Source organism: Apodemus sylvaticus, chromosome 17 (genome assembly GCF_947179515.1).
Source record: "Apodemus sylvaticus chromosome 17, mApoSyl1.1, whole genome shotgun sequence".
Lineage (NCBI taxonomy): Eukaryota > Metazoa > Chordata > Mammalia > Rodentia > Muridae > Apodemus > Apodemus sylvaticus.
In genome coordinates, this window is record NC_067488.1 from 70370056 (window position 1) to 70397647 (window position 27592).

The 27592-nt window shown below is 52.9% G+C and overlaps 2 protein-coding genes and 1 non-coding gene across 4 annotated transcripts in view; all 3 read right to left on the bottom strand.

Moving 5' to 3' along the window:
- Window positions 1-1475: 1475 nt before the first annotated feature.
- Window positions 1476-13625, bottom strand: Smarcd1 (SWI/SNF related, matrix associated, actin dependent regulator of chromatin, subfamily d, member 1). The gene is made up of 13 exons (XM_052160178.1): window positions 13230-13625; window positions 12432-12619; window positions 12123-12165; window positions 11916-12038; window positions 11354-11476; window positions 10287-10403; window positions 9182-9283; window positions 8772-8933; window positions 8556-8653; window positions 5849-5984; window positions 4277-4399; window positions 3210-3311; window positions 1476-3099 (listed from the first exon to the last, which is right to left on the bottom strand). The coding sequence occupies exons 1-13, from the start codon at window positions 13404-13406 to the stop codon at window positions 3046-3048; spliced, it is 1548 nt and encodes a 515-aa protein (XP_052016138.1). The 5' UTR covers window positions 13407-13625; the 3' UTR covers window positions 1476-3045.
- Window positions 13626-14568: 943 nt separating this feature from the next.
- Window positions 14569-27592, bottom strand: part of Asic1 (acid sensing ion channel subunit 1) — a 30165-nt gene continuing 17141 nt past the window's right edge. The window contains exons 1-10 of one of the 2 annotated variants that reach the window (XM_052160176.1): window positions 22738-23391; window positions 20803-20953; window positions 20065-20192; window positions 19242-19392; window positions 18889-18945; window positions 18373-18526; window positions 17665-17756; window positions 16940-17019; window positions 16750-16854; window positions 14569-16616 (exon numbers count right to left, since the gene is read on the bottom strand). In XM_052160176.1, the coding sequence (XP_052016136.1) occupies window positions 16512-16616; window positions 16750-16854; window positions 16940-17019; window positions 17665-17756; window positions 18373-18526; window positions 18889-18945; window positions 19242-19392; window positions 20065-20192; window positions 20803-20953; window positions 22738-23391 (1677 nt within the window). In that variant the 3' untranslated portion in view covers window positions 14569-16511. Of the gene's footprint in view, window positions 16617-16749; window positions 16855-16939; window positions 17020-17664; window positions 17757-18372; window positions 18527-18888; window positions 18946-19241; window positions 19393-20064; window positions 20193-20802; window positions 20954-22737; window positions 23392-27592 lie in introns of those variants that run through there. The other variant, XM_052160177.1, reaches the window with a different exon arrangement.
- LOC127668293 (U6 spliceosomal RNA) lies at window positions 25735-25841 on the bottom strand. The gene has a single exon (XR_007974066.1). It is a non-coding gene; the product is annotated as a U6 spliceosomal RNA (small nuclear RNA).

Here is a 27592-nt window from a genome sequence, read left to right on the forward strand (position 1 = left end):
CGATACCCGCTTTCTCTATTCCCGATTATTACACCCCCTTTTTACCCTCTCAACTCAGGGACCAGTATGTTCTAGATTGGCAGCAAACAGACAATGCTACTCAGCAGACACCCAGCTATTCAACGGGTAAGATTTTATTCATTTTTTGAGAAATAGGGGTCTTTGTAATCCCGGCCAGCCTGGAACTCGGAGACCCTCCTGTCTCTGCCTCCCTAGCACTGAGATTAAAGGCGTGTGTCAATGTAGAAATGGGTAAGATGTTTAACTGTGGCAGTAGCTCATCCAATGTGCTACATTGTACTTCCTGGACAAGAGTGAGGTAGGAAGTTGTGAGCCACCCTGTGGAAGCCAGCAGAACTGCACGTGTTGCTTGCTTCTTCCAAGCTGAATCGGGATGTCTGAGCAGCCAGCTAGGCAGCCCTATCTGCTCAACCCAGAACTAAAGCAGCCATTCCACACAGGGTTTAAGAATAGGCGTCTTGCTGGGCAGGGGTGGCGCATGCATGCCTCTAATCCCAGCACTTGGGAAGCAGAGGCGGGCAGATTTCTGAGTTTGAGGCCAGCCTGGTCTTCGCAGTGAGTTCCAGGACACAGAACAGACTTCTTGGACTGGAGAGATGGCTCACTGACTGCTCTTCCAGAGGTCCTGAGTTCAATTCCCAGCAACCACATGGTGGCTCACAACCATCTGTAATGGGATCTGATGCTCTCTTCTGGTGTGTCTGAAGACAGCTACAGCGTTTATTATTTTTATAATAAATAAATCTTTAAAAAATAAAAACAAATCTTAAAACAAAACAAAAAACCCCTAGACTTCTTACATTGGCCGATGTAATGGCACACACATCTGCAGTCTCCACTTGAGGGTGCTGAGGCAGATGCACAGTGAGTTTAAGGGCAGCCTTGGTTATATACAGAAACCCTTATCATGGGAATACAACACAAAGAAAACCCTGGTATCTTGGGGCCATCCGTGGAATCTCGAAAAGCTTGAGGTCCATACATTTGGTGGCTTTGTATGGAAAACAGATACCTGCTGTCACCAGGGCCTTGGCACAACTGGATGGACATGCACCCTAGGGAGAACAGAGCCTGGTTTCATCAAGCTCAAGGGGCCCCAGATGCCAAGGACAGCTTGTTCTAGCCAGCAAGTGACCTAGGAGATTTCAAGGGCGAGGGAGACAGCAGCAGAGCCACTGCCTTGTCTGATAGTAATGGAGGTGGAAGCAACTATCCGGAGAGCACTGCTGATGTTGCAAGCCTCTGATAAGAGTCCCCAGGGAAAAGACTCATGTCCCCAGACACCCCCCTCCCCAGCCTGTCAAGTAAGAGGGCACTGGGCAAGGAAGATGGCACTACAGTAGTGACTCCCCAGACAGCAGGGACCCACAGCAAACTCCCCAGTCAGTAGAGACCCACGGTGATCCCCCCCAGGACAGCGGGGACCCACAGTGACCTCACAGACAGCAGGGAGCCACTCTTCAGAAGTCTTTTATTAAAACCGGGTGACATCAGTAAGGAGACAGTACAAAAAAAATTTTGGTCCATGAAAAAAACAAAACAAAACAAAACACAATTCAGTTAATAAAACCAGTCATCAACAGGGACACTGTGGGAGTGCTGAGTTTCCTCGTCATGCTTCCAGCCAGAAGCCAGGCTGGGGCTCAGCTGCCCCAGGGTTGTCCAGTGTCACTGTGGGGAGGACCTTCCGAGGGGAGGGGTGGATATAGGACACGGGGAGGACAGGGAGAAGACTGCTGTCCCCAGTACAGAACAGGCAGGGAAGGAAGGGTGCAGGAACACTGCTCGCAGGAGCCTGAGGTGGGGGTGGGGAAGCAGGGGCTTTGTCAGTTCTGTGGGTTCAGAGCCCATGCTCAACGGAATCCCTGTGCCCAGCTGTCTCCCACCCTGCAGTGTTGTCTGCGAGCCTGGGACATGCTAACTCCGGGTGACAAAACCTGGAAGAATCTGAGGCTTCCCTGGAAGATGCAAAACCATCTGTCCCAAGGGGCCAAGATCACTCGTCCTGCTGCTACCTGAGGGGTCTGAAGCTTTGAGGGCGGGGGTAGGGAGTCACAAACCCATTTCAGACCTATTCTCCAGCCCTAGGCGCTTTTACTCCTCAGTGCCCTAGAAGCCACCAGTGGGTTTCAACTGGGCAGACATGGGACAGGAAGACAGGGATGGCCTAGGGCTTTACCCGTTTGATTTCAGGCCTGTTTCTCCATTTACAGAGGGGCAGGGTGGAGTGAATGAGCAAGCCACTCCTCTAACAGCAGGAAGGAACAGTCTCTGCTGGGAATGATGAGGAAAGGCAAGATCCCAACCCAACACTGGGTTAGGGCCGGTGTGGGGAATCCTATGGCGGGCGGGCGGCTGCAGGAGTGTGCATGGGGAGCAACAGTTCAAAGCACACTCCAATACTGACAGGGACCCCACGAAGGGGTCACAGCACTGAGGCAGCAGGTTAAGTCCAGAGGGCAGGGACCAACCTGGGGCTCAGTGATGCCCAAGAACCCAGCTCCTTTAGTGCTAGAGGGCAAGAAGTTAAGGAGAGTCTGCTCCAGCCTGTGGAGGGAAGGGAGGGAAGGGAAGAGATCGGGTTACCAGGAGGGCCGAGGGCAGCAGCTTACAGACTGCCCCAGGCCTGCGCTCAGAGGGGGACCGCTCCCAAGGCCCAGGTCTCCTGGCAAGTGCAGGATCAGTGTGGTTGGTCTCCATGAAGACCACCTGACATCAGGAGGCCCCACCACTTCAGAGCACTCATTACCACTACGGTTCTCTAACACTATCTAGAGGTCCTATGTAGGATAGGGAGGTAGAGGCACGTGGGAGCTTGGTGGGGAGGAGCTGAGGTGGGAGGCTGGGGTGCAGGAAGGGATAACAGGTGACTGTGAGACAGAAATGTGACACCCTCTTCATTGTGACACTGTCCTGGAGCCAATAGCATCTCCTGGAATGCCTCAAGCAAGACCAAGACAGGTACACTGAGGCAGGCAGCACAGGCCAGGGAATCGGTGCAGCCATGCTAGGGCCGGAGAGCCCCTATGTGTTCCGGATCCCCAGGGCTTGCTCTAACTCTTGCCGCCTTTGCTGCACCTGCAGAGAGACAGGGATGCAAGCTTGAGACACCCAAGGCTGGCAGCCAACAACTCCGATCCTGCACTGTGTCACTCCCCTTGTGATACCGCCCCAGGCACGACACCAACCTTGGAGTAGAAGTATCGGCACACAGCCTCCTGAGCCCAGGGCTGGAAATAGAACTCAGCACGGCGCTCCTCTTCTGGGTTACCCACCACATCGGTCATTGTCTGAGGGGAGAAGCGGGGGACAGGACAACATGGCTCCTGCTCTCATGGCTGCTCTCGGTTCAACTGCACCCCTTGCCTACCCGCAACCCCCACCAAAGATGCTGAAGTTCTAACTGTGACCCAGTACCTGTGACTGTGACCTGATATGGAAATAGGGTCTTTGCGGATGATCAAGTTAACATGGGCTCATTGGGATTGGCCCTAATCCATTCTAACTGGTGTCCTTATAGAGGAGGGCAATGTAGACAGAGACAGATACACAGACGCAATGTGAAGGAAGAAGACATGTGAAGACAGCCTGCGCGCTAGCACAGCATAGCTTTCATTCTGGACTTCCACCCTCCACCACTGGGAGACAACCCCATTCCTCAAGCGACCCAGTTTGGGTCAGGTGTCTACAAAAGTCCCAACACCCCCCCAAAAGACACCCCAAGTCACAAGCACCCATTAAGTCACTGCCAGGTGACCTTTCTGCTGCGCTGGTCACAGCAGTCACAACAAACCAAGCGCCTAAGGCATGACACCTGGGCACGTGTCCCTGGGGAGTATCTCTAACTCCATCCCTGCTTCCTCCCCCCCCACCCCCGCTTCCCTCGGCCACTCTCCCTTCACCTGTGGCCCTTTGCTCTGAACAGCTTACTGCTGCCAGTCAGTCTGGCCCCGGTTTACTACTTCTTAGTCACACTAGCCTGTGTTTTCCCAATGGAGTACATCTGAAGGAGAGCAGAGCCCTCAGATCTTCAGCTCTAGCCCCAGCAGCTGGGAGAGCAGACAACACTAGGGAAATGTTGAATATATTCCTGACGTCCTGCTTCTATTTCCCTCACCAACTATAAAGTGGACCCTGGGATGGACGGGGGAAAAGAAAAGGTGGTCCCTCAATCCTCCCCCAGCTCTCTGCGCAGAAGTGACGTGACCACGCACAGCACTCCCTATGTCCCCCGGGCCTTCCTCAGGCTCTTCACCTTGAGGTCCCTGCACTGGGACTGCAGCCAATCATTGATGAAGCCCTGAGGGTCTCGGGCAAAGCTCAACATGAACTCTCGCTGGGTCTTCAGCTGGTTGATGGTTTCTATCGTCTCATGGATCTGGAAGGAAGAAGAGTACGCCATTTTCAGGCCAGGGAAGCTCTAAGCTAGAGGTAGGCCCAGGTTGGCACTGCCACAGCTGCCCGAACCCCAGGGCAGGGCTTGCTGCCCAGAGTCCACTGGGTGTAAGAGCTCCTAGAGCCCTCTGGCACCCTTCAGAAAGCAACGGGCTTGCTTTCTCTCCAGGGGTGCTTTCGTGGTCTTCAGCATGCCCCACTCCAGCGGGGAGCATCTGATCACCCGCCAGGTTCCAACAGACACATGTGCTCTCTGAGCATCTCAAAACACCATCAGCTGAAACTGAAGAGGTTACCCTTCCCCTAGCCACTCCTCCTCCTCCTCCTCCAACTTCGTACAGACAACTCTCCACCCAAGGCAAGCCTCCTCTCAGCCCCACCCAACAGGGGCCACACTCCTTTACTTTGACTCTCAAATCAGAACTCTAGAACCTTGACATATCTCACACAGACTATCACTGGTCTCTGAAGTGGACTTGCTCCAGATCTGCCCCTCAACTCTCTCCACTTACCTGCTAATGCAAAGAGCATTAGTACCTCCATGAGGGTCTGCATGTGCTCTTCCCAGATCAAAGCTTTGTGACCAGGCTCCTTCGGCCCCATAGCTTGCTCTCCCTGAGTATAATACCCTGGCACCCTGTGTCACGTTCAGAGGCTTTGTACCTCTTATGCTGGTCTTGAGGTCATCTGTAACTGTAGCTGGCCAGGAACTGGTTATGTACACGTGACTGGCCCTGACTTGTGGTGCGTGCGCCTCCTGCTTCTGCTCCCAAGTGCCAGGTCACAGGAGTGAAGCACCATGCCTGCCTTTGCCTCTTTCGTGGATACCCCGGGCTCATTCTCCTTCTGGAGTTTCGCATGTCTTGTTCTATCTGTCTGGACTGTCCTCTGTCTTCCATAGCCCAAACTCCACTGTGCTTCTTCCCCATCTGCTAACTTCCGCGTCGCCCTCCAGAGTTGAATTATCTACTCCCTGGAAAGCCCATACATTATCTCTGGGGGTCACAAAGCACTTTGGCTTTGCCTACAGCGACTCTACCTATGGTGTTAACAGTATCAATGGTGGCGGCAGGAAGGGCAGGAAGAGCTTCTGCTGCTGCCCTACTGTGCCAGGCACAGGCCCGAGTCTTTAAAAGCATGGTCTCCCTTTATGCACAGAGCCATCATGGCTTGCTTCTCTCTATAACCCCAGCACTGTTGAACACGATGTAGAATCATCTTGTGTCTGAGACCAGGCTAGTCTACAAGGGAGAGATGGACTCAAACGCTGAAAACAAAACCAAAATGTCACATGCATGCATGTGAGCCTGCCTCCACTTCACCGACAGCCTGGCACATACTGGCTCTGGATATCAATATATTTTTAGTTAAAACTAAAAAGCAAAAGGCAGCTTGGAGCTATGATGGAGGTGGGTAGGACAGAGAGCCCTACCTTGTTGTCCAGAGTGGCGATCTCCTGCTGGCTGGCAGTGGACAGCAGAAAGGAGTTCATCTGGGTCTTCAAAGTGTCATCCACTTCCACGTCAATGTCATAGCACGCGGTCTTTTTCTGGTCATTTGGGTCAACACTGGGGAGGAAAGCAACAGAGGCCAGTAAATGTTTTTTTCTGAGACCTACTTGCCAACATCAGAAAGATGGTCCAGGGATGAGGGGGGAAGGAAGCGACTGCAAAAGGTCAAAGAGCACAACAGAGATGCCCTACATCTTCCTTCTGAAAGCTGTATGGACTTGTATCTCCAGATGTCTATACTGCAAACAGATACAATGTATAATATAGCCCGTCCCTATTAACAAATGGCAACTCACCAAACTTGGTTTTCATTGCATTTACTCATTCTCTCTGTGTGCACACTCTACAGGTGAGAGGATATTTGTGGCAGCAGCTCTCTCCATCTATCACATGGGTAGAGGATATTTGTGGGAGCAGCTCTCTCCATCTATCACATGTGTAGAGGATATTTGTGGGAGCAGCTCTCTCCATCTATCACATGGGTAGAGGATATTTGTGGGAGCAGCTCTCTCCATCTATCACATGTGTAGAGGATATATGTGGCAGCAGCTCTCTCCATCTATCACATGTGTAGAGGATATTTGTGGGAGCAGCTCTCTCCATCTATCACATGTGTAGAGGATATTTGTGGGAGCAGCTCTCTCCATCTATCACATAGGTAGAGGATATTTGTGGCAGCAGCTCTCTCCATCTATCACATGGGTAGAGGATATTTGTGGGAGCAGCTCTCTCCATCTATCACATGGGTAGAGGATATTTGTGGGAGCAGCTCTCTCCATCTATCACATGGGTAGAGGATATTTGTCGGAGCAGCTCTCTCCATCTATCACATGTGTAGAGGATATTTGTGGGAGCAGCTCTCTCCATCTATCACATGGGTAGAGGATATTTGTCGGAGCAGCTCTCTCCATCTATCACATGGGTAGAGGATATTTGTGGGAGCAGCTCTCTCCATCTATCACATGGGTAGAGGATATTTGTGGCAGCAGCTCTCTCCATCTATCACACGGGTAGAGGATATTTGTGGGAGCAGCTCTCTCCATTTATCACATGGGTAGAGGATATTTGTGGCAGCAGCTCTCTCCATCTATCACATGTGTAGAGGATATTTGTGGGAGCAGCTCTCTCCATCTATCACATGTGTAGAAGATATTTGTGGGAGCAGCTCTCTCCATCTATCACATGGGTAGAGGATATTTGTGGCAGCAGCTCTCTCCATCTATCACATGGGTAGAGGATATTTGTGGCAGCAGCTCTCTCCATCTATCACATGTGTAGAGGATATTTGTGGGAGCAGCTCTCTCCATCTATCACATGTGTAGAGGATATTTGTGGCAGCAGCTCTCTCCATCTATCACATGGGTAGAGGATATTTGTCGGAGCAGCTCTCTCCATATATCACATGGGTTCCAGGGTTGATGTCAGGTTGTCAGGCCAGGCAGCCAGAGCCTTTAACCTGCTGAACCCTCTTGCTGGTCTGAGCTTGGTTTTAATAAAGACAAAAAAGCCGGGCGGTGGTGGCGCACGCCTGTAATCCCAGCACTCTGGGAGGCAGAGGCAGGCAAATTTCTGAGTTCGAGGCCAGCCTGGTCTACAGAGTGAGTTCCAGAACAGCCAGGGCTACACAGAGAAACCCTGTCTTGAAAAAAACAAATCCAAAAAACCAAAAAGTCACAAATTTCAAATAGCACCAAAGGCATTTTGTGAAAAGTTTTAAGAGCAGGAGTCCAAGCTGGCAATGGTGATGCACCATACCTTTAATCCCAGTACTTAAGAGCAGAGGCAGGCGGATTTCTGAGTTCAAGGCCAGCCTGGTCTACAGAGTGAGTTCCAGGACAGCCAGGGCTACACAGAGAAACCCTGTCAAAACAACAACAACAACAAAAAACAAAAACAAAAACAAAATAGAACAGCAACAAAAAGAATAGGAGTCCAGCTTCTGTGGCCTCGATAGGCAAGCTATGGAGTGACTGCGGGAGGAGGGGCTTAGGCACTAAGGACACAGGGCCTTTGTGGTGTAACACGGAACAAAGACGATATCTGAAAGGAGCATGGTGCTTTATCTTCCAAATTATGAGAACAAAGCAAGAGTTGGAGTCTGAAGCGAAGCCCCAGCTTGCTTTCTCTCTCTCTCTCTCTCTTTCTTTTTTTGGTTCTTCGAGACAGGGTTTCTCTGTGTAGCCAGGTCCTGGAACTCACTCTGTAGACCAGGCTGGCCTCGAACTGAGAAATCTGCCTGCTTCTGCTTCCCAAGTGCTGGGATTACAGGTGTGCGCCACCACGCCCGGCAAGCCCCATCTTTCTTTAAAAAATGGTTGCTGATTCCTGCCACAGAGCGAGCTGGTAACTGGTCTCTAAGGGGAACAGGAGCCCTACTCTGACTAGCATGAGAAAAGAGCGCACAACCACACAACACCAGCCATCTTCAGGGCACAAACCCCACAGAGGTGAGCAGAGTAACAGGCAGGCACAGGCTGCTATTGCTGTCAGTCTTAATACAGTAATGGGCTTATATAATTTAAATAGAAATAGAACAAGCACATCTAGTGAGATCTCTGGGAGTCTGACAACTGGCCGTGCAAGCTGGCCTGCGGGTGGGCGAGCGAGCGGGCTCCCGCACACACTCACCTGATGACGTGATTAATGATGATGGGCTCTGGTGGCATAAGCAAGGCGTGGAGCCGCTGAGGGATCTCTGAGAACTTCATCCGCTGAGATTCAAAGATCTGAGAGAGAGAGAGAGAGAGAGAGAGAGAGAGAGAGAGAGAGAGAGAGAGAGAGAGACTACAGAGCAGTACTTTCAGTGCAGTCCGTCTCCCCAAACACAATGCGCCCTTTGCATACCTGCTGGAGGTACTTGTCGCAGATAACAAACTCTCGCTCGTGAGGGTCCTGCAGCTTGTGTGTTTTAATGTATTGCCACAGTGCTTGGATGATCACTGGTCGCGTCTGCGTGTGGATGCCCAGGAGCCGAGCCAGGCGAGGGTCTAATTTAAACTGGGGGGGCTGCAGAGAACCAAGAGTGCGAATGAAGCTAAGGAGCTGGTTCCACGTGTCTGTGGGGTGCTGAGTACAGCAACATATTCAGTCTAACAAACAATGGCAAGTGCGGACAGCAAAGTCACAGAGGACAAAGACACGTTTGCTATTGCTATAGAGGCAAAGCATTCCTGAGCAGACTTAAACCCTTCCAGGTCAGACACTCATGCAATATAGCCATGAGAGCTGGACTCCTTCACACCCCCAAAGAATACCTGGTAATCCAGCATCAGCAGGACAGTACACCGTACATTCACATCTCCTGGCCGCTTCACCTGGAAGCCATCAGTCTCCTGGGTAGTGGCGGTCCTGTGCCACTACAGAGAGGAAGGTGTCAGGGGGTACTCTTCCAGAGGAAGAGCTGGGGTGGGAGGGAAGAGCATCTGTAACAACTGAACATTTAACTTTGATTACTGAGGCTACTGGGGAAGAACAATAGCTCAAGGCATCTCTGAAAACACATATGGCTTTGGGATTACTGTCTACATAAGTAGAACCTTCTAATCCTGTTTGAAATGACTGCGTTTAAAAAGGTTTGGATTCCCAGTGATAATTTTACCCACATAATGAGTATTATACATGGAACAGAAACCTAAGCTTCAGTTTCCTGAGGGCTAGCCGTGAGTCTATGACACATTACATTTGACACGTGACAGAGCTAGAACTTGAGCTGACTCTAGTCCACAGGCCCAGCTACTCTATTCTACCGCTAGCGCATCAAGTACGTTACGGATTTCTACTGACTCTGTGACTTACTTCCCGTGGCTCTTAGTGGCTGGAGTTAAGGGGCTGCAGCTACAGTGGTAAAGAAAGGGGCAAGTTAAGTTCACACGGAACACTAGACCACTCTGGTTATGTCCCCAATACTGTTGCTAACAGCTAACACAGTCTTAGCAACATGGAACCACCAGGTGTTGTTAAGTATTTCTGGTTATCTGAAATATAAATCTAAAGGATCAGGGTCAGAAAGGAAGATTCAGATCAATAACCTAGACAAACTAGTTAACTACAGCAACTGCTATCAGGAAAATAAAACATGCCAGTAACTACAGCCCACCAATACTTATAAGCAAGATGCAGAGACAGTGGAAAGGGTAAGGACTCCACCAGATTCTTTATGGGGGCAATAGTCAGGACAGCAACAGGTGGGTCAAATCAGATAGCAAGAACTCCTAGGTCCCAACTCAGTGCAGCTAGCGCCGTCTAGAGGTCAATGTGCAAACTGCAAAAGTGGACCCCATACCTGGGCTAATCTGTTCAAGCCTGGCTCCCAAGTCCATCATCCCGAGAGGTTAAGGCCTGGAAGGCAGAACTACTCACTTCTACCAGATGGTTGTCTGGTCCATAGAGGTCTTTGTCCAGTTCGATCACCAAGGACTTAAAAAAGGAAGAGAACTTTCTCTTTTGCTTGGTGGCATCATATTTGGACAATGCTGACTGGAAAAGAGATGGGGAGTGGGAGAGTGTGGATGTTACACAGGCAGAAAGAAGTCCCCAGAACAAAGTTCCTTAAGAAGCAGTTTCTAGCTGCACTGGGGAAACGTCTTCTGGTTATGGCCATGTGGCCACAGTCAGCCCTGGCCACAGCCGTGCTCTAACAAGGGCAGGGTCTCTGACTTCCCACTGGGAAAGGAGGCAAGTTAAGCCAAACCGTTACCATAACAAAGCACACTGGAACTGGGGAAAGCTGGCAGCAGAGGGCAAATGAATCACAGGCAAAAGGCAGGGGAACAAAACCTGCCTTTATCTGGCCAGGACACATGACCAGCGTACAGCCCGGCCGACCCAGAGCGGCTCTGGTTCACCCGAATGAGCTCGCTTGCACAGTTAAAAATAGTGCCCAAGTGCAAAGCATTGGGTGAGCATCGAGCCTCCCCAACAGGCTGCTGGGCGGAGAGTTTGGGGGTGCTCATTAGTCTGATGATGCCCTTGGAGCAACAAAGAGCCAAGCCTTTGGGGGACTTTCGTTCTTAAACTGTGCTCCCTACAATGAAAGCTGGCACGACAGAAATAACCTCAAGGCCTAAGGGAGGAAGCAAGGCCGCAAAGGCTAAGCACGGCCAGGTGATGGGATGAGTGCCCACTGAAATCATCTACTGCTGCTGCTGCTGCTGCTGCGTCCGAAGGGCAGCATCACCAGGGCCGAGTAAACAGCAAGCCAGACCCGACAGTAAGTGTTCCCACTTGATGCCAGTGAGGCCGTGGGAGCAGACACAAAGGACCATTGTCTTTGTATGCAGGGCACCGGCACCCGCACCCCCGGCCCCCTTCCTGAAGCTCCCAGAAGGAGTGGTGAACACCAGTCAGGTTTCCTGCTGACCACACAGCACTGCTCCTTCCCAGCAGCTCCCACCCTGAGCACCAGCCACAGTGGACCTTGAACTCACGTCCTCCAGGAGCCGGCCTTCTACCCGGAGCTCCCAGGAAGCCACCGTTCCTTCCCCATCCTCCGCATCCGACTTGGCCGGATTGAACGTGTTAGAAATGAAAATTCGCAGCTTCCGTTTTTGCTGAGGAAGGCAGAAACAGGACTGATGGTGGAGCTTCAGGAGTAAAGGTTCCCTAAAACTCCCAAATTACTCCTCACAGGCTGGCTTACTATAGGGGGATAAAGACCCCACTTACAAGTGTACAGGCCCTGGCCTGAGCCTCAGTACAAGTAGATGCACCAGGGGACTAGGGAGACAAACATCATGCAAAGTGGCAGGTTCCCAAGGCAGTGAGTAGTTACAGCAGAAACAAGGACAGGGCCTATTTCTGGTGCCAGAGCCGTGGAAAGCCCCCGCCCCTGGCCCTGCCAGCTGTTCTACCCCTATGCTCCTAATGTAATTCCTGGTGTGTAGGCGGAAGGGAAAGATGAAATTTAAATGCCAAGGAGTCCTGCTGTGCTTGGATTTCCGTCCTGAGCCTGGAGCCCTGGGTCCCCTCTGCCTGCTGCTTTCCAGTTACCTTGATGGGACGCTTCAAGGCCTCCTGGATATCTAGCCGCTTCCTCATGATAGTCTGGTCCAGTTTCCTTTCAAAAGCCAGGAGATCCATGTAGGCCTGCGATTCTGGTACTAATTCCCGAATCTTAGGGACAGAAAAGATAGGATTGGGCGCTCAAGCTGACAAAAGTCACTACCCCTTCAAGAAGACCCAGAGAGCTGCACTCACCCTTTGAGGTAGGATTTTGTCAGCCATCTTCTTTTTCTTTGCACTGTTCAGAATAAATACTGTTATCAGGTTGGGATAGGAATTAGTCAGAACATGAGCAAGGCTATGAGCGCCTACGGAATGACGCCATTTAAAGACCGTACCTTGCCCATTACCACCAAAACTCCACTTCTTCACGTGGCCAGAAAGACTTCATGTGGGTGAGTCCCTGCAGCTGACTTCCTGGTTCAGGATTCCCGCCACCAGCAACCTCACAGGCCTCCCCCCACCCCCATACCCTGCTCTCCTTCACCCCAGGGGTCATCTTACTTGTGATTTCGATTTTGGACCGCCTGCTGCTGGACCTGCTGGATCTGTTGAGGCGCAGGTCTCTTGCGGGACTGGTCCATCCCTGACTGGGCCAGGCCAGGTCGGACTGAAGGGTTCCCCCCATAGCCAGGAGGTCCCATGGAAGGTCCCTGAGGTGTCATTCGGCTACCTGGCAGCATACCTGGTCTCTACAGAAGGAGAGGACCCAGAGATGTCATACTTTTCCTTGTCAGCCCCACTAAGAAAGGAAAAGTGATGGAAACCTGGATTTTAGGACTGGGATAGGGCTTGGGGTGGGGGTGGGGGACAACAAGACAGTCCTTTGCTTCTTTGAAATACGGTAACCGGACCTTCTTCAGTGATTTCATAGGATTTAGTCTAAGAACTAGATTATACTCAATTTTTCTGGTCTATGCTGGATCTGGCTCATTTCTAGTCCTACTTTTTTTTTTTAAACTAGCTACCGTCTCCTCTAAAGCTGACCTTAATTTGCAGCAATAGCCTGGGTATTCCTGGGACACTGGGGCTGCCCATTCCCCTCTGCATTCCATGGCCATGCCAGGGCCCACTTCACCCACCCTGGTTCCACCTCACTCCTCACGCGGAAACAATGCCGCCGGGAGCAGGTAAGGATGCTAACCTCCTCCCCCACTCTTCCTCCGCTCTGCTTCCCCCACCTCCACTCGGGCCGAGCCCCTCCCCAGGGAGTCCCTCCCACTTCTCCCTCACCCCTGTCAGTCCTCCGCCCTCGCTCGGCCCCGCCCCCGACCCGCGCGCCCCTCCTCCTGTCCCACTCACCGGATAGGCCGCCCCGGGCATCGGAGAGCGGTACAGCCCTTGACCCGGCGCCGGGCCCATTCGCACGGGAGGCCCGGGAGTTCCGCCCGGGCCCAGAGCAGCCGCCACGCCTGCTCCTCCTGAGGCTCCCGTGCCGCCGCTCGGAGCCACAGACTGGAAACCCGCCCGGGCCGCCATCTTCCCGGAGCCGCCGCTGCAGCTGCACAAAGAACCGGAACCGGAACTCCCCCCGCCCCCCGCGCGCCCCCCGAGCGCCTGGGCTGTTTGTGGGCCCGGCCCGCCGGCGGGCACGGGCTGCTCGGGGCAGCGAGACTACGGGCTAGAGGGGGCGACTAGCGGGAAAGGCGTGCTGACCACTCCCTCCCGCCTTCCAGGGCCAGGAGGGAGCACCATAGAGAAGCGTGTGCGGATAAAGAGGTGCCCGGAGCCAGCGCCCCCAGGCGGTTGGAGGACGACAAGGCGTTGTAAAGAGCCCAGCCCGTCCCGCTGGCGGCTGGAGTGATGCTTCACCCCGGCCCAGAGCATTTACCTCTTCAAAGCATTCTGGGTGCTTTGCTTTTCGTTTTCCTACTGCTCAGACTCCGGGTAGTAAAGAGGAAAACGTGCTGATTGTTCGTTTTACAAACGGAAAAGCTGAATTCAAAGGAGGTGAATGTCGTGGCAAAGCCAAATCAGCAAGTTAAGAGAAAAGCCATCCTAGATTTGGATCTACTGGCGGGTAGCCAGGTCCTCATTTCACAATTAATGGCTCGGTAGCTCCCCGGCCCGGGAGCTTAACCCCTCACCTCAGACCTTTAACTTCAGACTTTAATGATTTTTTTTTTCACCTTGAATCTTCTCTAAAGAGTCCTGGATATTTTGTTGCCAGAGATTACTCAGCTGGTCTGCCCAGTGGTCAGACGATTCCTGAACCCGTCCTTTTCCAGGAGGATCAGTGTTTACCTGATCAAGTATGTAGGGTCTGGAGTAGCCCAGTCTAGTGTTAAACTCACTGTGTAATGGAAGAGAGCTGCTCCATCTACCTGCTGGATTACAGGTATAACCACCACACCAGGCTTACCACTCAGATTTCCTTACTCTAGTTGTGTGGCCCTCAAGGCAAGCACCATTCTAAAGGTAACACTCAAAGTTTGCAAATAAAAACAACACTGAGCAGGCTGATGGTAGCTCAGGCCTTTAATCCCAGAGTTTGGGAGGCAGAAGAATCTCTGTGAGCTCGAGGCCAGCCTGGTCTACAGAGTAAGTTCCAGGACAGCCAGGGCTATACAGAGAAACCCTGTCTCGAAAAACAAACAAACAAACAAACAAACAAACAGAAAGCCAACACTGAAGAGATGGTTGAAACCCAGTTTATTAGACCAGAACATGCGTCACCCAGAGCCCCTCCTGCTGCCCCCAAGCCAGGGCACATTTCTCAGCTTTGCCCTGTTTCTTTCTGGGGAGTTCTGATCTTTAAACAACTCTTGGGAAGCAAGAAGTCTCGAAGATTCTAGAGCCTCACTCTCTGGCCCCAGGCCAACGCACACAGGTAATCTGCCCATAAATCCTGTTTTGGGATTAGAGACCAAGAGACAGAGGGGACAGAGAAGGCCTGGAAGGGGATCGGAGCTCTGGCCTGGGAAGGGTGCCTGCTGGGGGTGAGAAGCCCTCTACCTCAACTGCTGGCCCTTACAGTGGGGACACAGGACAGCAGGGCTTTCAACTTCTGCTCTAGGTCCATCTCTTCCTCACATGATCAAGCCCTGGCTCGCCAGGAAATGCACCTGGTGGGCCTGGGCATCAAGGTGAGGACAGGGCACTGGGCACCCCGAGGAGAGAAAGGCCACTGAACGAGGGCTTCAGCTTCTCGCTGTGGGTACCCACTGCCCAGCTGCGAGAGTGGGCACTGACCCCCAGCTCCCCTGTCTGTAACCCTCTTGGCTTAGTTTCCAGCATTGCATAATGTCCCCGTTCCCGGATGGGGTACCTCTCCCTCAGGGAGGCCGCAGTCCGCCAGGCAAAGGGCACTGGGATAGGTGGAGCAGGGAGAAGGATATGTTAAGGCTGTGGGGAGGGCAGAGGGTGCCCTGGTCGTGGGGGCAAAGGGCGAGGCCAGAAAGAGGCAGAGCTTGTAATTCACAGCTTCCTTTATGTGGCCACCGAGACAGTGCGAAGGTTACAATGCGCGTGTCATCTCCTTGTGCTTCTCAAAGGGATGTGTGTACACAGTACAGACACCAGGGGAGAATCCAGCTCTTTATACAGGCAAAGGCATTCAGAGACAGGAGAACGGAGGGAGAGACAGAAGGGAGAGCTTGCGGTGGGTGGGAGGGTGGTTCTCAGAGACAAGAGGGAATGGAGCGGAGACACACAGGGTGGGAGGGGAGTATATACAAGGTTATAGTAATATAGAGTCTGTATCATATAGAAATAGAAAATGCAGATGAGGTTGCCGAGAGAAGCAAATGAAGTCAGGAAGAGGATTTGGGATTGTTCCATAAGAAAATTTATGGATGTGGCCCTCTGCAAAGGCCTCTAAGAGAGAAGCCAGTGAGGTCAGGCAGCCGCGCCCCTCTCCTGAGCTGGGAGCCAACCAGCCAGGTCTTCTAGGGGATGTCACAGAGAGGGCTGCCTCTTGGGATTTCTCTCCAGCAGCTTTGGGGTGGAGGTGACTTACAGATTGGGATGTGACCTACAGCACCAGGGCCACACAGAGTCCCCATCTCTACTTCTTCAGGGGATTCTCTGTCCCCTAAAGATCCCGTACACTTGAGGGAGCAGAACTGGGCATGGAGTCCTTACCTGTCCTGTCGACTTGGGCTCGTGGGGAGTCGCCTGGCTGAGAGCATCTCTTAAGGCTAGGGAAGCCCCCCACCAGCCCTCTCTCCCTTAAGGTTCATTCTCAGACCCTAGAGATCCCCTCCTCCCCTCACTAGGAGCGGGCTTTGGTGACTGGAGGCAGCAGAATGTAGGTGGACACTCAGATGACAGACAGCCAGACAGACAGAATTCAGGCTCGGAGCTAGGGGAGGCAGCATGGAGCAGAGCGGCCTGAGGTCATGGCCGATCTCTCTCTCTCTCTCTCTCTCTCTCTCTTTATATTAGTTTAATTTCGTTAAAATAAAAAGATGGGGTAGAGGCTGGGAGAGGACTCTATGGTAAAGACTCCGTTCTCACCACAGACAAGAGGGAACCACTGCCCAGGAGCGCAATTAAGTCCCCAGGGTAGCTGGGGGCAGTTGGGGGCCCCTCGCTCCCTCAGCCCTCCCCACCTAGGCCTTTGGTACAGCGGCCTGCGAGGGCTTAGCAGGTAAAGTCCTCAAACGTGCCTCGAGCCGGATGGTGAGGTAGGATGTTGGCAGCGTACGTCATCCCGGCAGGATGTCCTCGGAGGCTCTCGCAGGGGTTCTAACAGAGGGACATACGACAGAAACAGGTTACAGAAAGGGATGCAGGTAAAAAGGTGGCGTGGAGATGGGGTTGGTGTGAGGCTGTGGGGGAAGGGCACGCCGGAGGTCGCCTCCCTGCCTTGCTCCCTCACGTGTCTTTTGACGTCATCCAGGCTGAGCGCCACGCCCTTGTCTGCGCTGCTCCTCTTAGCCTCCTTCTGGCACTTCCCACGTCTACACAGCCGGTGCTTAATGACCTGAGAGAGGTTCCGGGCAGGGTAGGTGGACCGGAATCCCCAATCTGGGTTGGCCCCGCCCAGCCCTGCCCCCTTACCTCCTTACCTCATAGGCATAGTCAAAGAGTTCCAGTACTGTGAGGATGCTGGCCCCGATGAACAATCCCATCTGGCCGCCTATGTCACCTGTGGGCTCAGGTCGGAGAGGTTAGTGGGCTCAGGACCAAGGGGCTATGGGGTCAACAGGACTGGGGAAGGCCAGCCATGTTTGGTGCCCTGATACAAAAGCATCAGAAAACCAGACTCTGGCAGGATTTTTATTCCCTATTCTTTTCGGTATTTTCCTTCCCAAAATGAGTATTTCTTATTCAAGAAAAAATAAATTCTTAGCCGGGCAGTGGGTGGCACACGCCTTTAATCCCAGCACTTGGGAGGCAGAGGCAGGTGAATTTCTGAGTTCGAGGCCAGCATGGTCTACAGAATGAGTTCTAAGACAGCCAGGGCTACACAGTGAAACCCTGTCTCAGAAATAAATAAATAAATAGTAAAAAGTAAATAAATTCTTTACAAAGCACACTACTTTCTTAGTGTCTGGACCACTTTCAAGGACATGGAGCAGTTTCTGCCCCTGTCTCTCAGCCCCTCTCTGACGCCTGACTTGTCCACTCTGTCCTAAGAGAAGGCCTGGACCCTTTCCTCTGCTTCATGCCACACCAGAGGGCTCAGGAAAAGGCCCCTGGGGACAGGACAGACTGAGGGCACCTAGTTGTGGGTGGGAGGGAGCCACATCATATCCTAGGCATCAGAGAGGTTGGTCATTCAGTAGCTCACCCAGGAGCCCTGCGATCTCATAGGCCTTTTTCTGCTCGATGGTCTCATAGTTGAGGACTTCAAAGAAAATGTCCAGCACCAGAATGTTCTCCCTGCACAGGGGGGGAGAGGGGGAAAAGAGCTAGGTTCAAGTCTTATCTCTGCCCCTTACTAGACGGGTGATGTTAGCCGTGAGCCTCCTCGAGGCTGTTTTCATGTCCCTGAGGTGCAGGTAAAGAGCCCTGCCTGCTGGGGTGCTGTGAGGACTAAGTTAAATGGCACGCTTGAGAAGACACTGTGTGCTGGCAAGTGGAGGAGACCCCAGTTCCAGCGGTGAGGACGGAGTCAGAAGAAGGGACTGGAGAGATGGCTCAGTGGATAAGAGCACTGACTGCTCTTCCAGAGGTCCTGAGTTCAAATCCCAGCAACCACATGGTGGCTCACAGCCATCCGTAATGAGATCCAATGGCCTCTTCTGGTGTGTCTGAAGACAGCTACAGTGTACTTACATATATAAATAAATCATTTTTTTTAAAAAGGGAAGATAAAAGAAGGAGCGAGGAGGAGAGTGCCTGAATTAGCTTATCCCCGTTTGATCTCCCACACACAGCCCACACTCTTCGGGTGCCTCTTGGACCTTCTGTGACTTTATCTCAACTCCTCGTGCCCCGGAGACTCTCCTTCAAGTCCGCCCGCACGCTCTGCGGTGCTGAGCAGAAGACTCCTTACCCTATGTACTGTTCAGATTTGTTGAATTTCTTGGCCAGGTACTTGGCTGAGGCTTTGCTGGGAATCTTCACCATGGACAGCTCCTTGCCGTAGCGGGTCAGGTTGCAGGGCATCTCACAGACGCAGTACTCCTGGTCTTTCTCCACTAGAAAGTCTGTGCCCACATGAAAGGCACAGGCTGAGTGGTGTCCTTCTGCCAGTGCCGACCCAATGCGGGCAGGCCGACCGTGCCCCAAATCCCTAGGACCCTTTCTCATTCACCTCGGCCCTGTGTCCATCCTTAGCTCACCGTCCCCCAGCCCCCACCCACTTAATCGTATGCAGCATTCTCTGGGGGTTCTAAAGGACCGACCACCTGAGGCTGAAAGAGTGAATGACGGCTCTCCCGAGAGACTCTTATTAATTTGCCACACAGACATTGTCCAATCAAGTTCAACCTTGATTTCAGGGCCCTGCGCATGGCACAGACAGCATTTTCTTCCCTCCCCGCAACCATCCCAGGTCAGAGAGGCTCACCCAGGGCAGGGTCCGCACACTCCTTGTACTGCTCTGGAGTGCAGTACGGGGCATCCCCTACAAAGGAAAGAAGAAGGACAGGCAGAGATTAGAGGGATCTCGTGATGGCATGGAACCGTGTAAGGAGGAAGCTGGGAGATGGGTCAGAATAAGCCGTCCTGCTGCCCTGGAAGAGACCTACGCGCCAGCCCACCCTTTACCCCCTCACGTAGACATAGGCAGGGACCAAGAGATGAGAGCCAGACACATAAATCAAGTGACCAGGGACCAGGGTTAGGAAGGACAATACAGACGGAGCCCAGGTGAGGGGCGGTGTAGCCTGAGATAGCTCAGGGCTGTGCTTGGAACCTGACCTGGCATGTGCACCATGCGGCAGTTGCAGTTCTCCACCAGGTAACGCGTCTCACAATCGATCCGGCAGGCAGTGATGCTGTAGGAGTCGAAGAAATCCGAGTCCATGGTAACAGCATTGCAGGTGCCCCAGGGTGAGGGCAGGTAGATGAGCTGCTGGGAGAGCCGGGGAGCTGGGGAAGTGTGGGGGCTTCTCCCCAACTCCCCGCAATGGACTTCTCGGCCAAGATTCGGAACTCAGGAGCCTTACCCCTGGAGCCCTAAGGTCTTAGAGTTTGCAGAGTGTTCCTCCCATTCTTGATCACCCACTACTGTAAGTGTGTGTGTATGTGTGTGTCATGTGTATGTGTCAAGTATATGTGCATGTGTGTGTGATGTGTATGTGTCAAGTATGTGTGTGCATGTGTGTGTTGTGTATATGTCAAGTGTGTGCGTGCATCATGTGTATATATCAAGTGTGTGCGTGCATCATGTGTATATATCAAGTGTGTGTGTGTATGTGCATGTGTGTGTTTGTGCCCCCATGTATAATCCAGAAGTAAATGTTGGATATGTTCTTCTATTTCTTTCTACTTATTATTTTTGAAAGAGGATCTCTTACTGAATCTGGGGCAGCTCACTGGCCAGCTAGCTTCAAGAACCTGTCTCTGCACCCCTCCCAGTCCAGAACTGGGGTTACAACTGTGCACCACTCTGGTTTACATGGGTGTTGGGGTCTCACATGAGAGCTTCATGCTTGCATAATAAACACTTTACACACTGAGCCATCTCCCCAGTCCCCCAGAACTCTATCTCGACTCCCCAACACCCGCTGCAGCCCCTCACCCTCTGCTCCTGGCAAGACACAAATGTCTGGAAGCCTGGGGCCACGCCAAAGCCCAGCTGGTCGATGAAAGGAGGCTCGTCCTGACTGTGGATCTGCACCTTGATGCCCGCTTCGAAGGACGTTTCATCTGTAAAGATGAAGGCATGAGAATTGAGAGGGTTTCTGAGCCCTTAATCATCTTCCGAGCCTGAGGTGTCACACCCCCCTGGTAATAAGCAGTCTCCACTGGGACTTGGTAAGGAGGCAGTGGGGTCCAAGCCCACCTCCATCCTCCTGTGTTAGCAGCTCCACGGTGCTCCAGTGATCCTGGATCCTACACACCCCTCTTACCTTGTGTCTGCAGTGTATCTTGCCGTTTCAGATTGTTTCTCCTGGACTATCACTGTTTCAGCCCCTCCATCTCTCCTCATCCCCTTCTCTTTTTTCCCCCATCTCTCTGCCCCCAAGTCCCCTGAGACCAGACAGCCAGGCAGTCCAAGAAGAGAGGGAGATATTTATAGAGTGAGTGGCGGCCACTGATGGAAGCGGATGCCTGGTTACCTTGGAGAGTAACTAAACCAGGAGGAGGAGCCAGGGAATTGAGAGTATAGAAGTCACACAGGGGCAAAGACGGACGTGGTGAGATTTCAGGAGAAAGCAGACGAGACTGAGTTTGGTGTCAGGGCCGCACAGTGGAACCCTAGTTGAGTCTGGGGCCAGAGGGGCCCAGGAAGGGTGCTCCTAAGCAGGTAACATACCAGTCTCTCCCCACACAGGCAAGTATTCATCTTGCTGAATGTCCAGCATGATCTCCAGGCCGTTGCCAGTCCCACCCTTCATGGTCTTCAGCCGAGGCCGCCCATCTTGGCCGGAGTTGAATGTGTAACACTTTCCATACCGCGTGAAGACCTGGTGGAGGGCAGAGTGGAGAGCGTGAGAGTCCTGCCAGCCAGATGAGCTTCTGGTCCAGAAATCAGTGAGAACCGCAAGGGATCAGACACAGGCAGACAGAGAGTACTGATCCCCTCTCTGCCTCTCTAACACGGCAGTGGCTTAGCCCCTTGCGATTGTAGCATTGTGACTCTTGCTGGGAGGACTCCCTTGTGCTCCTTCAGCCTAGGAGTGATAACAATTTCCTGCTAAGGCCAGCTCCATCGCCCACCCCACCCCCCTTTACTGGCTTCCTTAATCCTTCCCCAAAGCCCCTTTGTTAAAGTCTTTTCAACTGAACTATCAAGAGACAATCTTTCTCTTGCTAGGACCCTAATGCACACTGCTGTCACCATGATCCTATAACTGCTAAACCTCTGAGGCCTTCTCAGACAGATCTTTAGATCTTTGCTTTGGGATTTCACCCCTGAGCTAGAAATTCTTCCAAGACCTTCCTGCACATCTAAACCCCTCAAAGCTAAGTCTTTCAGTCTCTTCCCTCTCTCAGACACTCGAGTCCACCATTGTTCCCTTTTTTTTTTTTTTTTTTTTGGATTTGGTTTTTCTCGAGACAGGGTTTCTCTGTGTAGTCCTAGCTGTCCTGGAACTCACTCTGTAGACCAGGCTGGCCTTGAACTCAGAGATCCACCTGCCTCTGCCTCCCAGAGTGCTGGGATTACAGGCGTGCGCCACCACCGCCTGGCCACCATTGTTCTTTTATCAGTAGAACCTGAGAGTAGCCCCAGTCACCATGCCCAGAACCAAACTTACTCTGGCATATTCCCTCTTTCGGGGAATCAGGATGGATATCAAGGCATGGCATGTTCGGGCGCTTGTAGGACTCAGAGGGCCTCAAGGGATATACTCTCCTTGTTAGAAGATCCCGAAGCCTCTGCCCTCAATGAGGCCCAGTGGCCAAAAACACCAGGTTAGAATCACTTCAGGGACTGGGATGACACCCATGTACTCCTACATGGTAGGGCAGAGAGGGTGGGTATAGAAGGCCCTCAGGCATCTGAAATCTACATGGGCTAGAGGGGCATCAGGCTAGACTGGAGCACAAGCCGATCTGGGGAGATCGTGGGATGACAGCTGGCTCCATATCTAGAAAGTCCCTTCACCTCTGGGTGAGGGACCCCCGACGGAGAAAGGTGCTAAGAGAAAGGGCTTTGATGTAGAGGTTTCCCAAGTTCACAGACAGACAGACACACACACACACATACACACTGCTGGTCAGGGCTGCACTTCCATAGGAAGGAACACAGAGACAAGGTAAGGATACAATGAAGTCCCCGTTGTGAGATCTGTCGGCAAGGTGTTGGGGGTGAAGGGGGACCTGCCCTCTCCACCTACGACCCCATTCCTGCACTTCTAGAGAAATGGTGGCTCCTCCCCACAACTATCGCCCCAGGGATGATAGTCAACACTGGCCAGGCATAGGCAGCCCCCAGCAGGTCAAAGGTTGACCTCATAGCTAGAACATGGTCTGGAGAAGAGCAGCTAAGACTGGAGGACATTCCAGGCCTCCGAACAGCAGCTCATTACTGGTGAGGACATATTTCAAGACACAAGTAAGAAGAGCTGTACACCCAGGGGTGGGGGCTCTTAATCTAGCTGCAGGCTCTGGGATCCCAGGTGAGCTCTAGCCCCGCTTAGGTAGGGTCCAGCAGTTACCAACCCCAGCCTCAGGAGCGGATCTGATGGCCAGAGAAAGCCATGGCATACACTCTTGGGGTGTTGTGGTAAGCATGGGTCCCACTCACCACTGAGAAGTTGTGGGGACCACAGGGGCCCCCACAGTAGGAACAATAGAGCAGCATGTCCTCCAGACGGTGGCAGGAGCGGTTGTAGAAACGATGGAGATTAAAGGGCTCCCCGGAGAAAGCCTCTGGCCCAGGTGGAGCAAGGGGCACCCCAGGATCGTCACTTTCATCCAGCCCTAGCATGGGGGCCAGGTACAGCAAGTCAGGGTAGCTGAGCTGGGACAGCCGCACAGCATTGGTGTTACAGAAGGTGACAGCTGGGAAGGCCAGCTCTGTGGTGGCCACCTCATCTAGCAAAGTCACATGCGGGTAGCTGAGGTAATAGGCAACACGGTCCCCTACCTGGCACAGGAAAGCACCCAGTGCTATGACAAAGGCTACTGCCCATAGGGCCTGCCTTGGCCCTGGGCCCCCTTCCACAAAGACATGCCTGGCACCATGGAGGGTACAGCTGTTGGCAAAGGCCACCAGGTCCCTAGGTGAGTCACCCACATCCAGCTCGGTTCCTGCCTCCTTTTCTTTCTCTTCCTCTTCTTCAGAGTCTGAGCTGTCCTGCTGCTGCCGGTGGTGGTGGGGACCCCAGATATCTCCCACGGATCCGGGGGCCTCCTCTCCAGAGGAGAATGACACAGAGCAAAAGATCTGGATGGGCATCTTCTCTAGGAGACAGGAGGGCGGTGCCGGAGGGGATGGAGATTGGATTTTGGGTGTGGTCCAGCAGGGACGGCTACCTAACCTTTCAGCCAGGCCTCCGCTGGCCTAGCTGTTTGTCCTTCCTCAGCAGAGCCTCTGTGGCAGTGTGGCTGAGCTGGGGCAGGGCATGAGGAGGAGGACCAGACTGCTCTGCTCGAGAGGGCGTGGTCTGTGCGGATGATGAATAATTGAGAGAGCTGCTGAGAAGGGGGGGCCTCGCCAGGGAGGGGGAGAGCCGAAGACCTTTGTCGGACACTGGCCCCGGCAGGATGAGGGTTTGGGGCTCTTGGTACCCTGTCCTCAGGTGACGCCCACTGCTCTCAGCACCAGGATGACCTCAGTTGCTGCCCTCAGGACACACATGCATACTCTCATCCTCCCCAGAACGCCCTCAGTGTCCCCAGCCCAGTTCTGCTGGCTTCCTTTATTCTCACTTTATCTAGCTCTTGTTCTGGGCTCTCCAAGCCTCAGGCCCTCTGCAGACACTCTCTCTAATTCCTCTTCATCCATAGTCACTCAATGAACCGTAGTTGTTTCATTGAGGCCCCTGCCCCCACCCCCAGCCCACCTTCAGCCTCTGTTCACTCTGATTATCTCTCTGATACTTTATCTCTCTGATACTTAGTCACCTTCCCAGCACCCACCGGATTTACTTTGTTACTCCCTGAGGTCACTGACCCACGCTACTCTCTAACTCCCGCTCTCCCGCTCTCCCCTAACCTAGAGCTCTATTTCAGGTCCACATCCCTCCTCCAAGCACGGCACACTTAGGCTGCGCTCCACCCCCCCCCCCCCATTTTTTGTGGCTTGTGGGGCAGCCCAGGTTCCATTAGCAGATATTTCTCACTGACCACAGACTCATTTCTGACCAGTTCCCGGCACTGGGGGAGAGACTTTTGAAGCTGAGAGCTTGCTGACAGAACACTACCATGCCCTCCACAGTCCACAGCTTGCCCTCCTCCCCCCAAAACAAAACAACAAAACAACAACACCAGTTTAGAAGGGGAATGTGACAGCCTCTCCTCCAGAGGGTGGAAGGAACTGTGACCAGTGTGGAGAGGGAAGGTCCTGGGTAGGTAAAGAGTGTTGGGAACCAATCTCATAGCCAGGCTCCCTCTGCTCGCTGTCCACAGACAATCCCCATCCCCAGGCCCCTGGCCCCTGTGCGCTCTGGCCGCCCAAGGCCACTGTTTGAGGAACCTGAACCAGCAGCCAAGTCTCCAGGGCCAAGAAGGTGACCTAGGAGAGGGAGGGAGGGAGGGAGGGAGGGAGGGAGAGAGGGAGGGAGAGAGAGGGAGGAAGGGAGGGGAAGAGAAAGAGAGAGAAAGAGAGAGAGAGAGAGAGAGAGAGAGAGAGAGAGAGGAGCAAAGCAGATTAACCCTTTCTCAGCAGCCCAGGAGCAGGACAAGGCTGAAGGCTGAACACATGGACCAGGGCCTTTCTGTTCCTTATGCGCTGTAAGGGAGCGAGCCCGGTGTGTTGGGATGAGGGGCAGAGCCGGGTTCTAGAAGAGCTGACAGCTGTGCAGCTTCCGACCTCACTCAGCTCTGCCTCTGGAGCCTTAGAGACATGGAGCCCCCCAAGAGGAGAAAGCCACCAGGTCTGACGCCCCCAGCCCTCCACTCCCCTTAGATGCATCTCAGGTTTTCCCCCCTCTGAATGATGGTCTCCCAACTCAGCCTCCCCATGTCCATGCCTGCAGTTCAGCTATGCGATCCAGCCATTCCCCCACTCCCCAGTGCTTCCTGGTAAAGCTCACCCCAGGCACCCTCATTACTGATGCTGCCCCTAACCCAGCATCCGGCCACCAGAACCCTCCGGGCGGGCGCCCAGGCTCACCCGCAGCCGCAGCCGGGACTTCTGGTTCCTACTCACTTTTTTCTCATCTCTTTTCTCTTATTTATTTACTGCCGTGCGTGTGAGTGGGTGAGTGAGGTAGTCAGAGGACAACGCTCAGAAATTGGTTTTGTTTTCCACAGCGGGCTCTCAGAACTGAACTCAAGCCTGGAGCTGGGCATAGTAACTTGGGTCCCTGCTTTTGCCTGCTGAGTCAACTTACTGGCCCTCTGATGCTGTTATTTGTTGTTGTGGTTGTTGTTGTTGTTGTTGTTGGTGGTGGTGGTGGTGTTATTAGCACGGTCTCACTATGTAGCCCAGGCTGGCCTGGCACTTATCATGTCCATCAGGCTAGCCTGGAGCTAACAGAGATCTGTCTGTCTCTGCCTCCCACGTGCTGAGATTAAAGGCGCACCACCGAGTCTCGTCCTCCTGATCACTTTTCCCCCCATAGGTATATAAACTATTAAAAATATGGAACGCCTCACGAATTTGCGTGTCATCTTTGTGCAGGGGCCATGCTAATCGTCTCTGTATCCTTCCAATTTTAGTATATGTGCTGCCGAAGCGAGCACCCTCTGATCACTTTTAAAAATTTATTATTTTATTTTATGTCAGTGGTGTTTTGCCTGCATATGTGACTATGTGCCACAGTGTGTGTCACACTAAGGTCAGGAGAGGGTGCCAGATCCCTTGGAACTGGAGTCCCAGGCCGCCGGAAGCTGCTTGAGAGCTGCTTCGTGGGCGCTGGGAAGGGGCCAAGCATCTCTGGAAGAGCAGTGGCGGTCTTCAGTGCTCAGCAGTCTTTCCATCCTGCCCTCTGACCCGTCTAAGAGACAGGCTGTCACTGTGCTGCTGTCCCTGACCCCTGCGCTCTGCCTCACCTCCCAAGCAGCTGGGTTTGCAGGCCCACACCACTGTGCCCAGCTCCCTGGTTCTTTTTCAATGCCCTATTCATATCTTCCCTGATGACTGCACAGGGCACAGTGCCTGCCTCAGGGTCAGTCGCTACTCAAGACATTTCAGATGTGAGGTTGATGAGTGTGTGTACACATGCATGTACCTGCGTGTATGTGCATCCGCATCACTGTGTGTGCATCTGTGTGTGTCTGTGCTCATCTTGAGCCCAGGGCCTGTGAGAGGGAGAGGCTACATCAAGGAAAAGAAGTAAGATAAGACTAATGTCAAGGTGGGTGGGCGGGATGGCCGCAGTAAAGGTGGGAGCTTGCGGACAAGCCTGAGCACATAGGGTTGACCCCCAGAAGTCACACGGCCGAAGGAGAGAACTGACTTCCACACGTTGTCCGCTAACCTCTCAATACCCCTACACAAACTCCATAGAGAGATGTGGTACAAAACAAAAACCCACCAGAGGGGCTGGGTATGACAAGATTAGCTACCTTCAACCCTTATCCTCTCCTGTACAAATCCATAGATGTCCTCTCTGTCTGCTGCCCCATGGACGCCTTTCTCCTACCTGCCAGACCCTAGTTCTCAGGGCACAGGGCCTGCTGTGTTTCAGAGGCCTTGGCTTAAGGGGTACTGAGGTTGACCGTAGCTGCGCATCTGCCTCTTTCCCACTAGAGGGCACTGCCTCCCTCCTTCAGACATCCTGGATTCACAAGAGGAAACTAAGGCAGAGAGATCTTCAGGGTGAAGCAGGCTGGGAAGAGGGACAGTAGCTTCAGAGGACACTGAGCTGACATAACTCCCCCTCACATGTACACCAAGACTACCTTCCACTCCTATGAAGCAACGCACAAGCGCAGACACACACACACATGCACACAAACTGATGTGGATACACATACATGCAGGTACATGCATGTGTACACACTCTTTTTTTTTTAATATTCTCTATTTTTATTTAGATGAGTACACTCTAGTTTTCTTCAGACACACACCAGAAGAGGGCATCAGATCCTATTACAGATGGTTGTGAGCCACCATGTGGTTGCTGGGAATTGAACTCAGGACCTCTGGAAGAGCAGTCAGTGCTCTTAACCCCTGAGCCATCTCTCCAGCCCCATGTGTACACACTCTTATCAAAAGCATGCACACACAGATTGTGGGCACACACACACACACACACACTGTGCTTATACACACACATTGTGGGAACACACACATACTGTACACAGGCTGTACACACACACACACACACACACACACACACACACACTGTGCTTATACACACACATTGTGGGAACACAAACATACTGTACACAGGCTGTACACACACACACACACACACTGTGCTTATACACACACATAGTGGGAACACACGCATACTGTACACAGGCTGTACACACACACACACACTGTG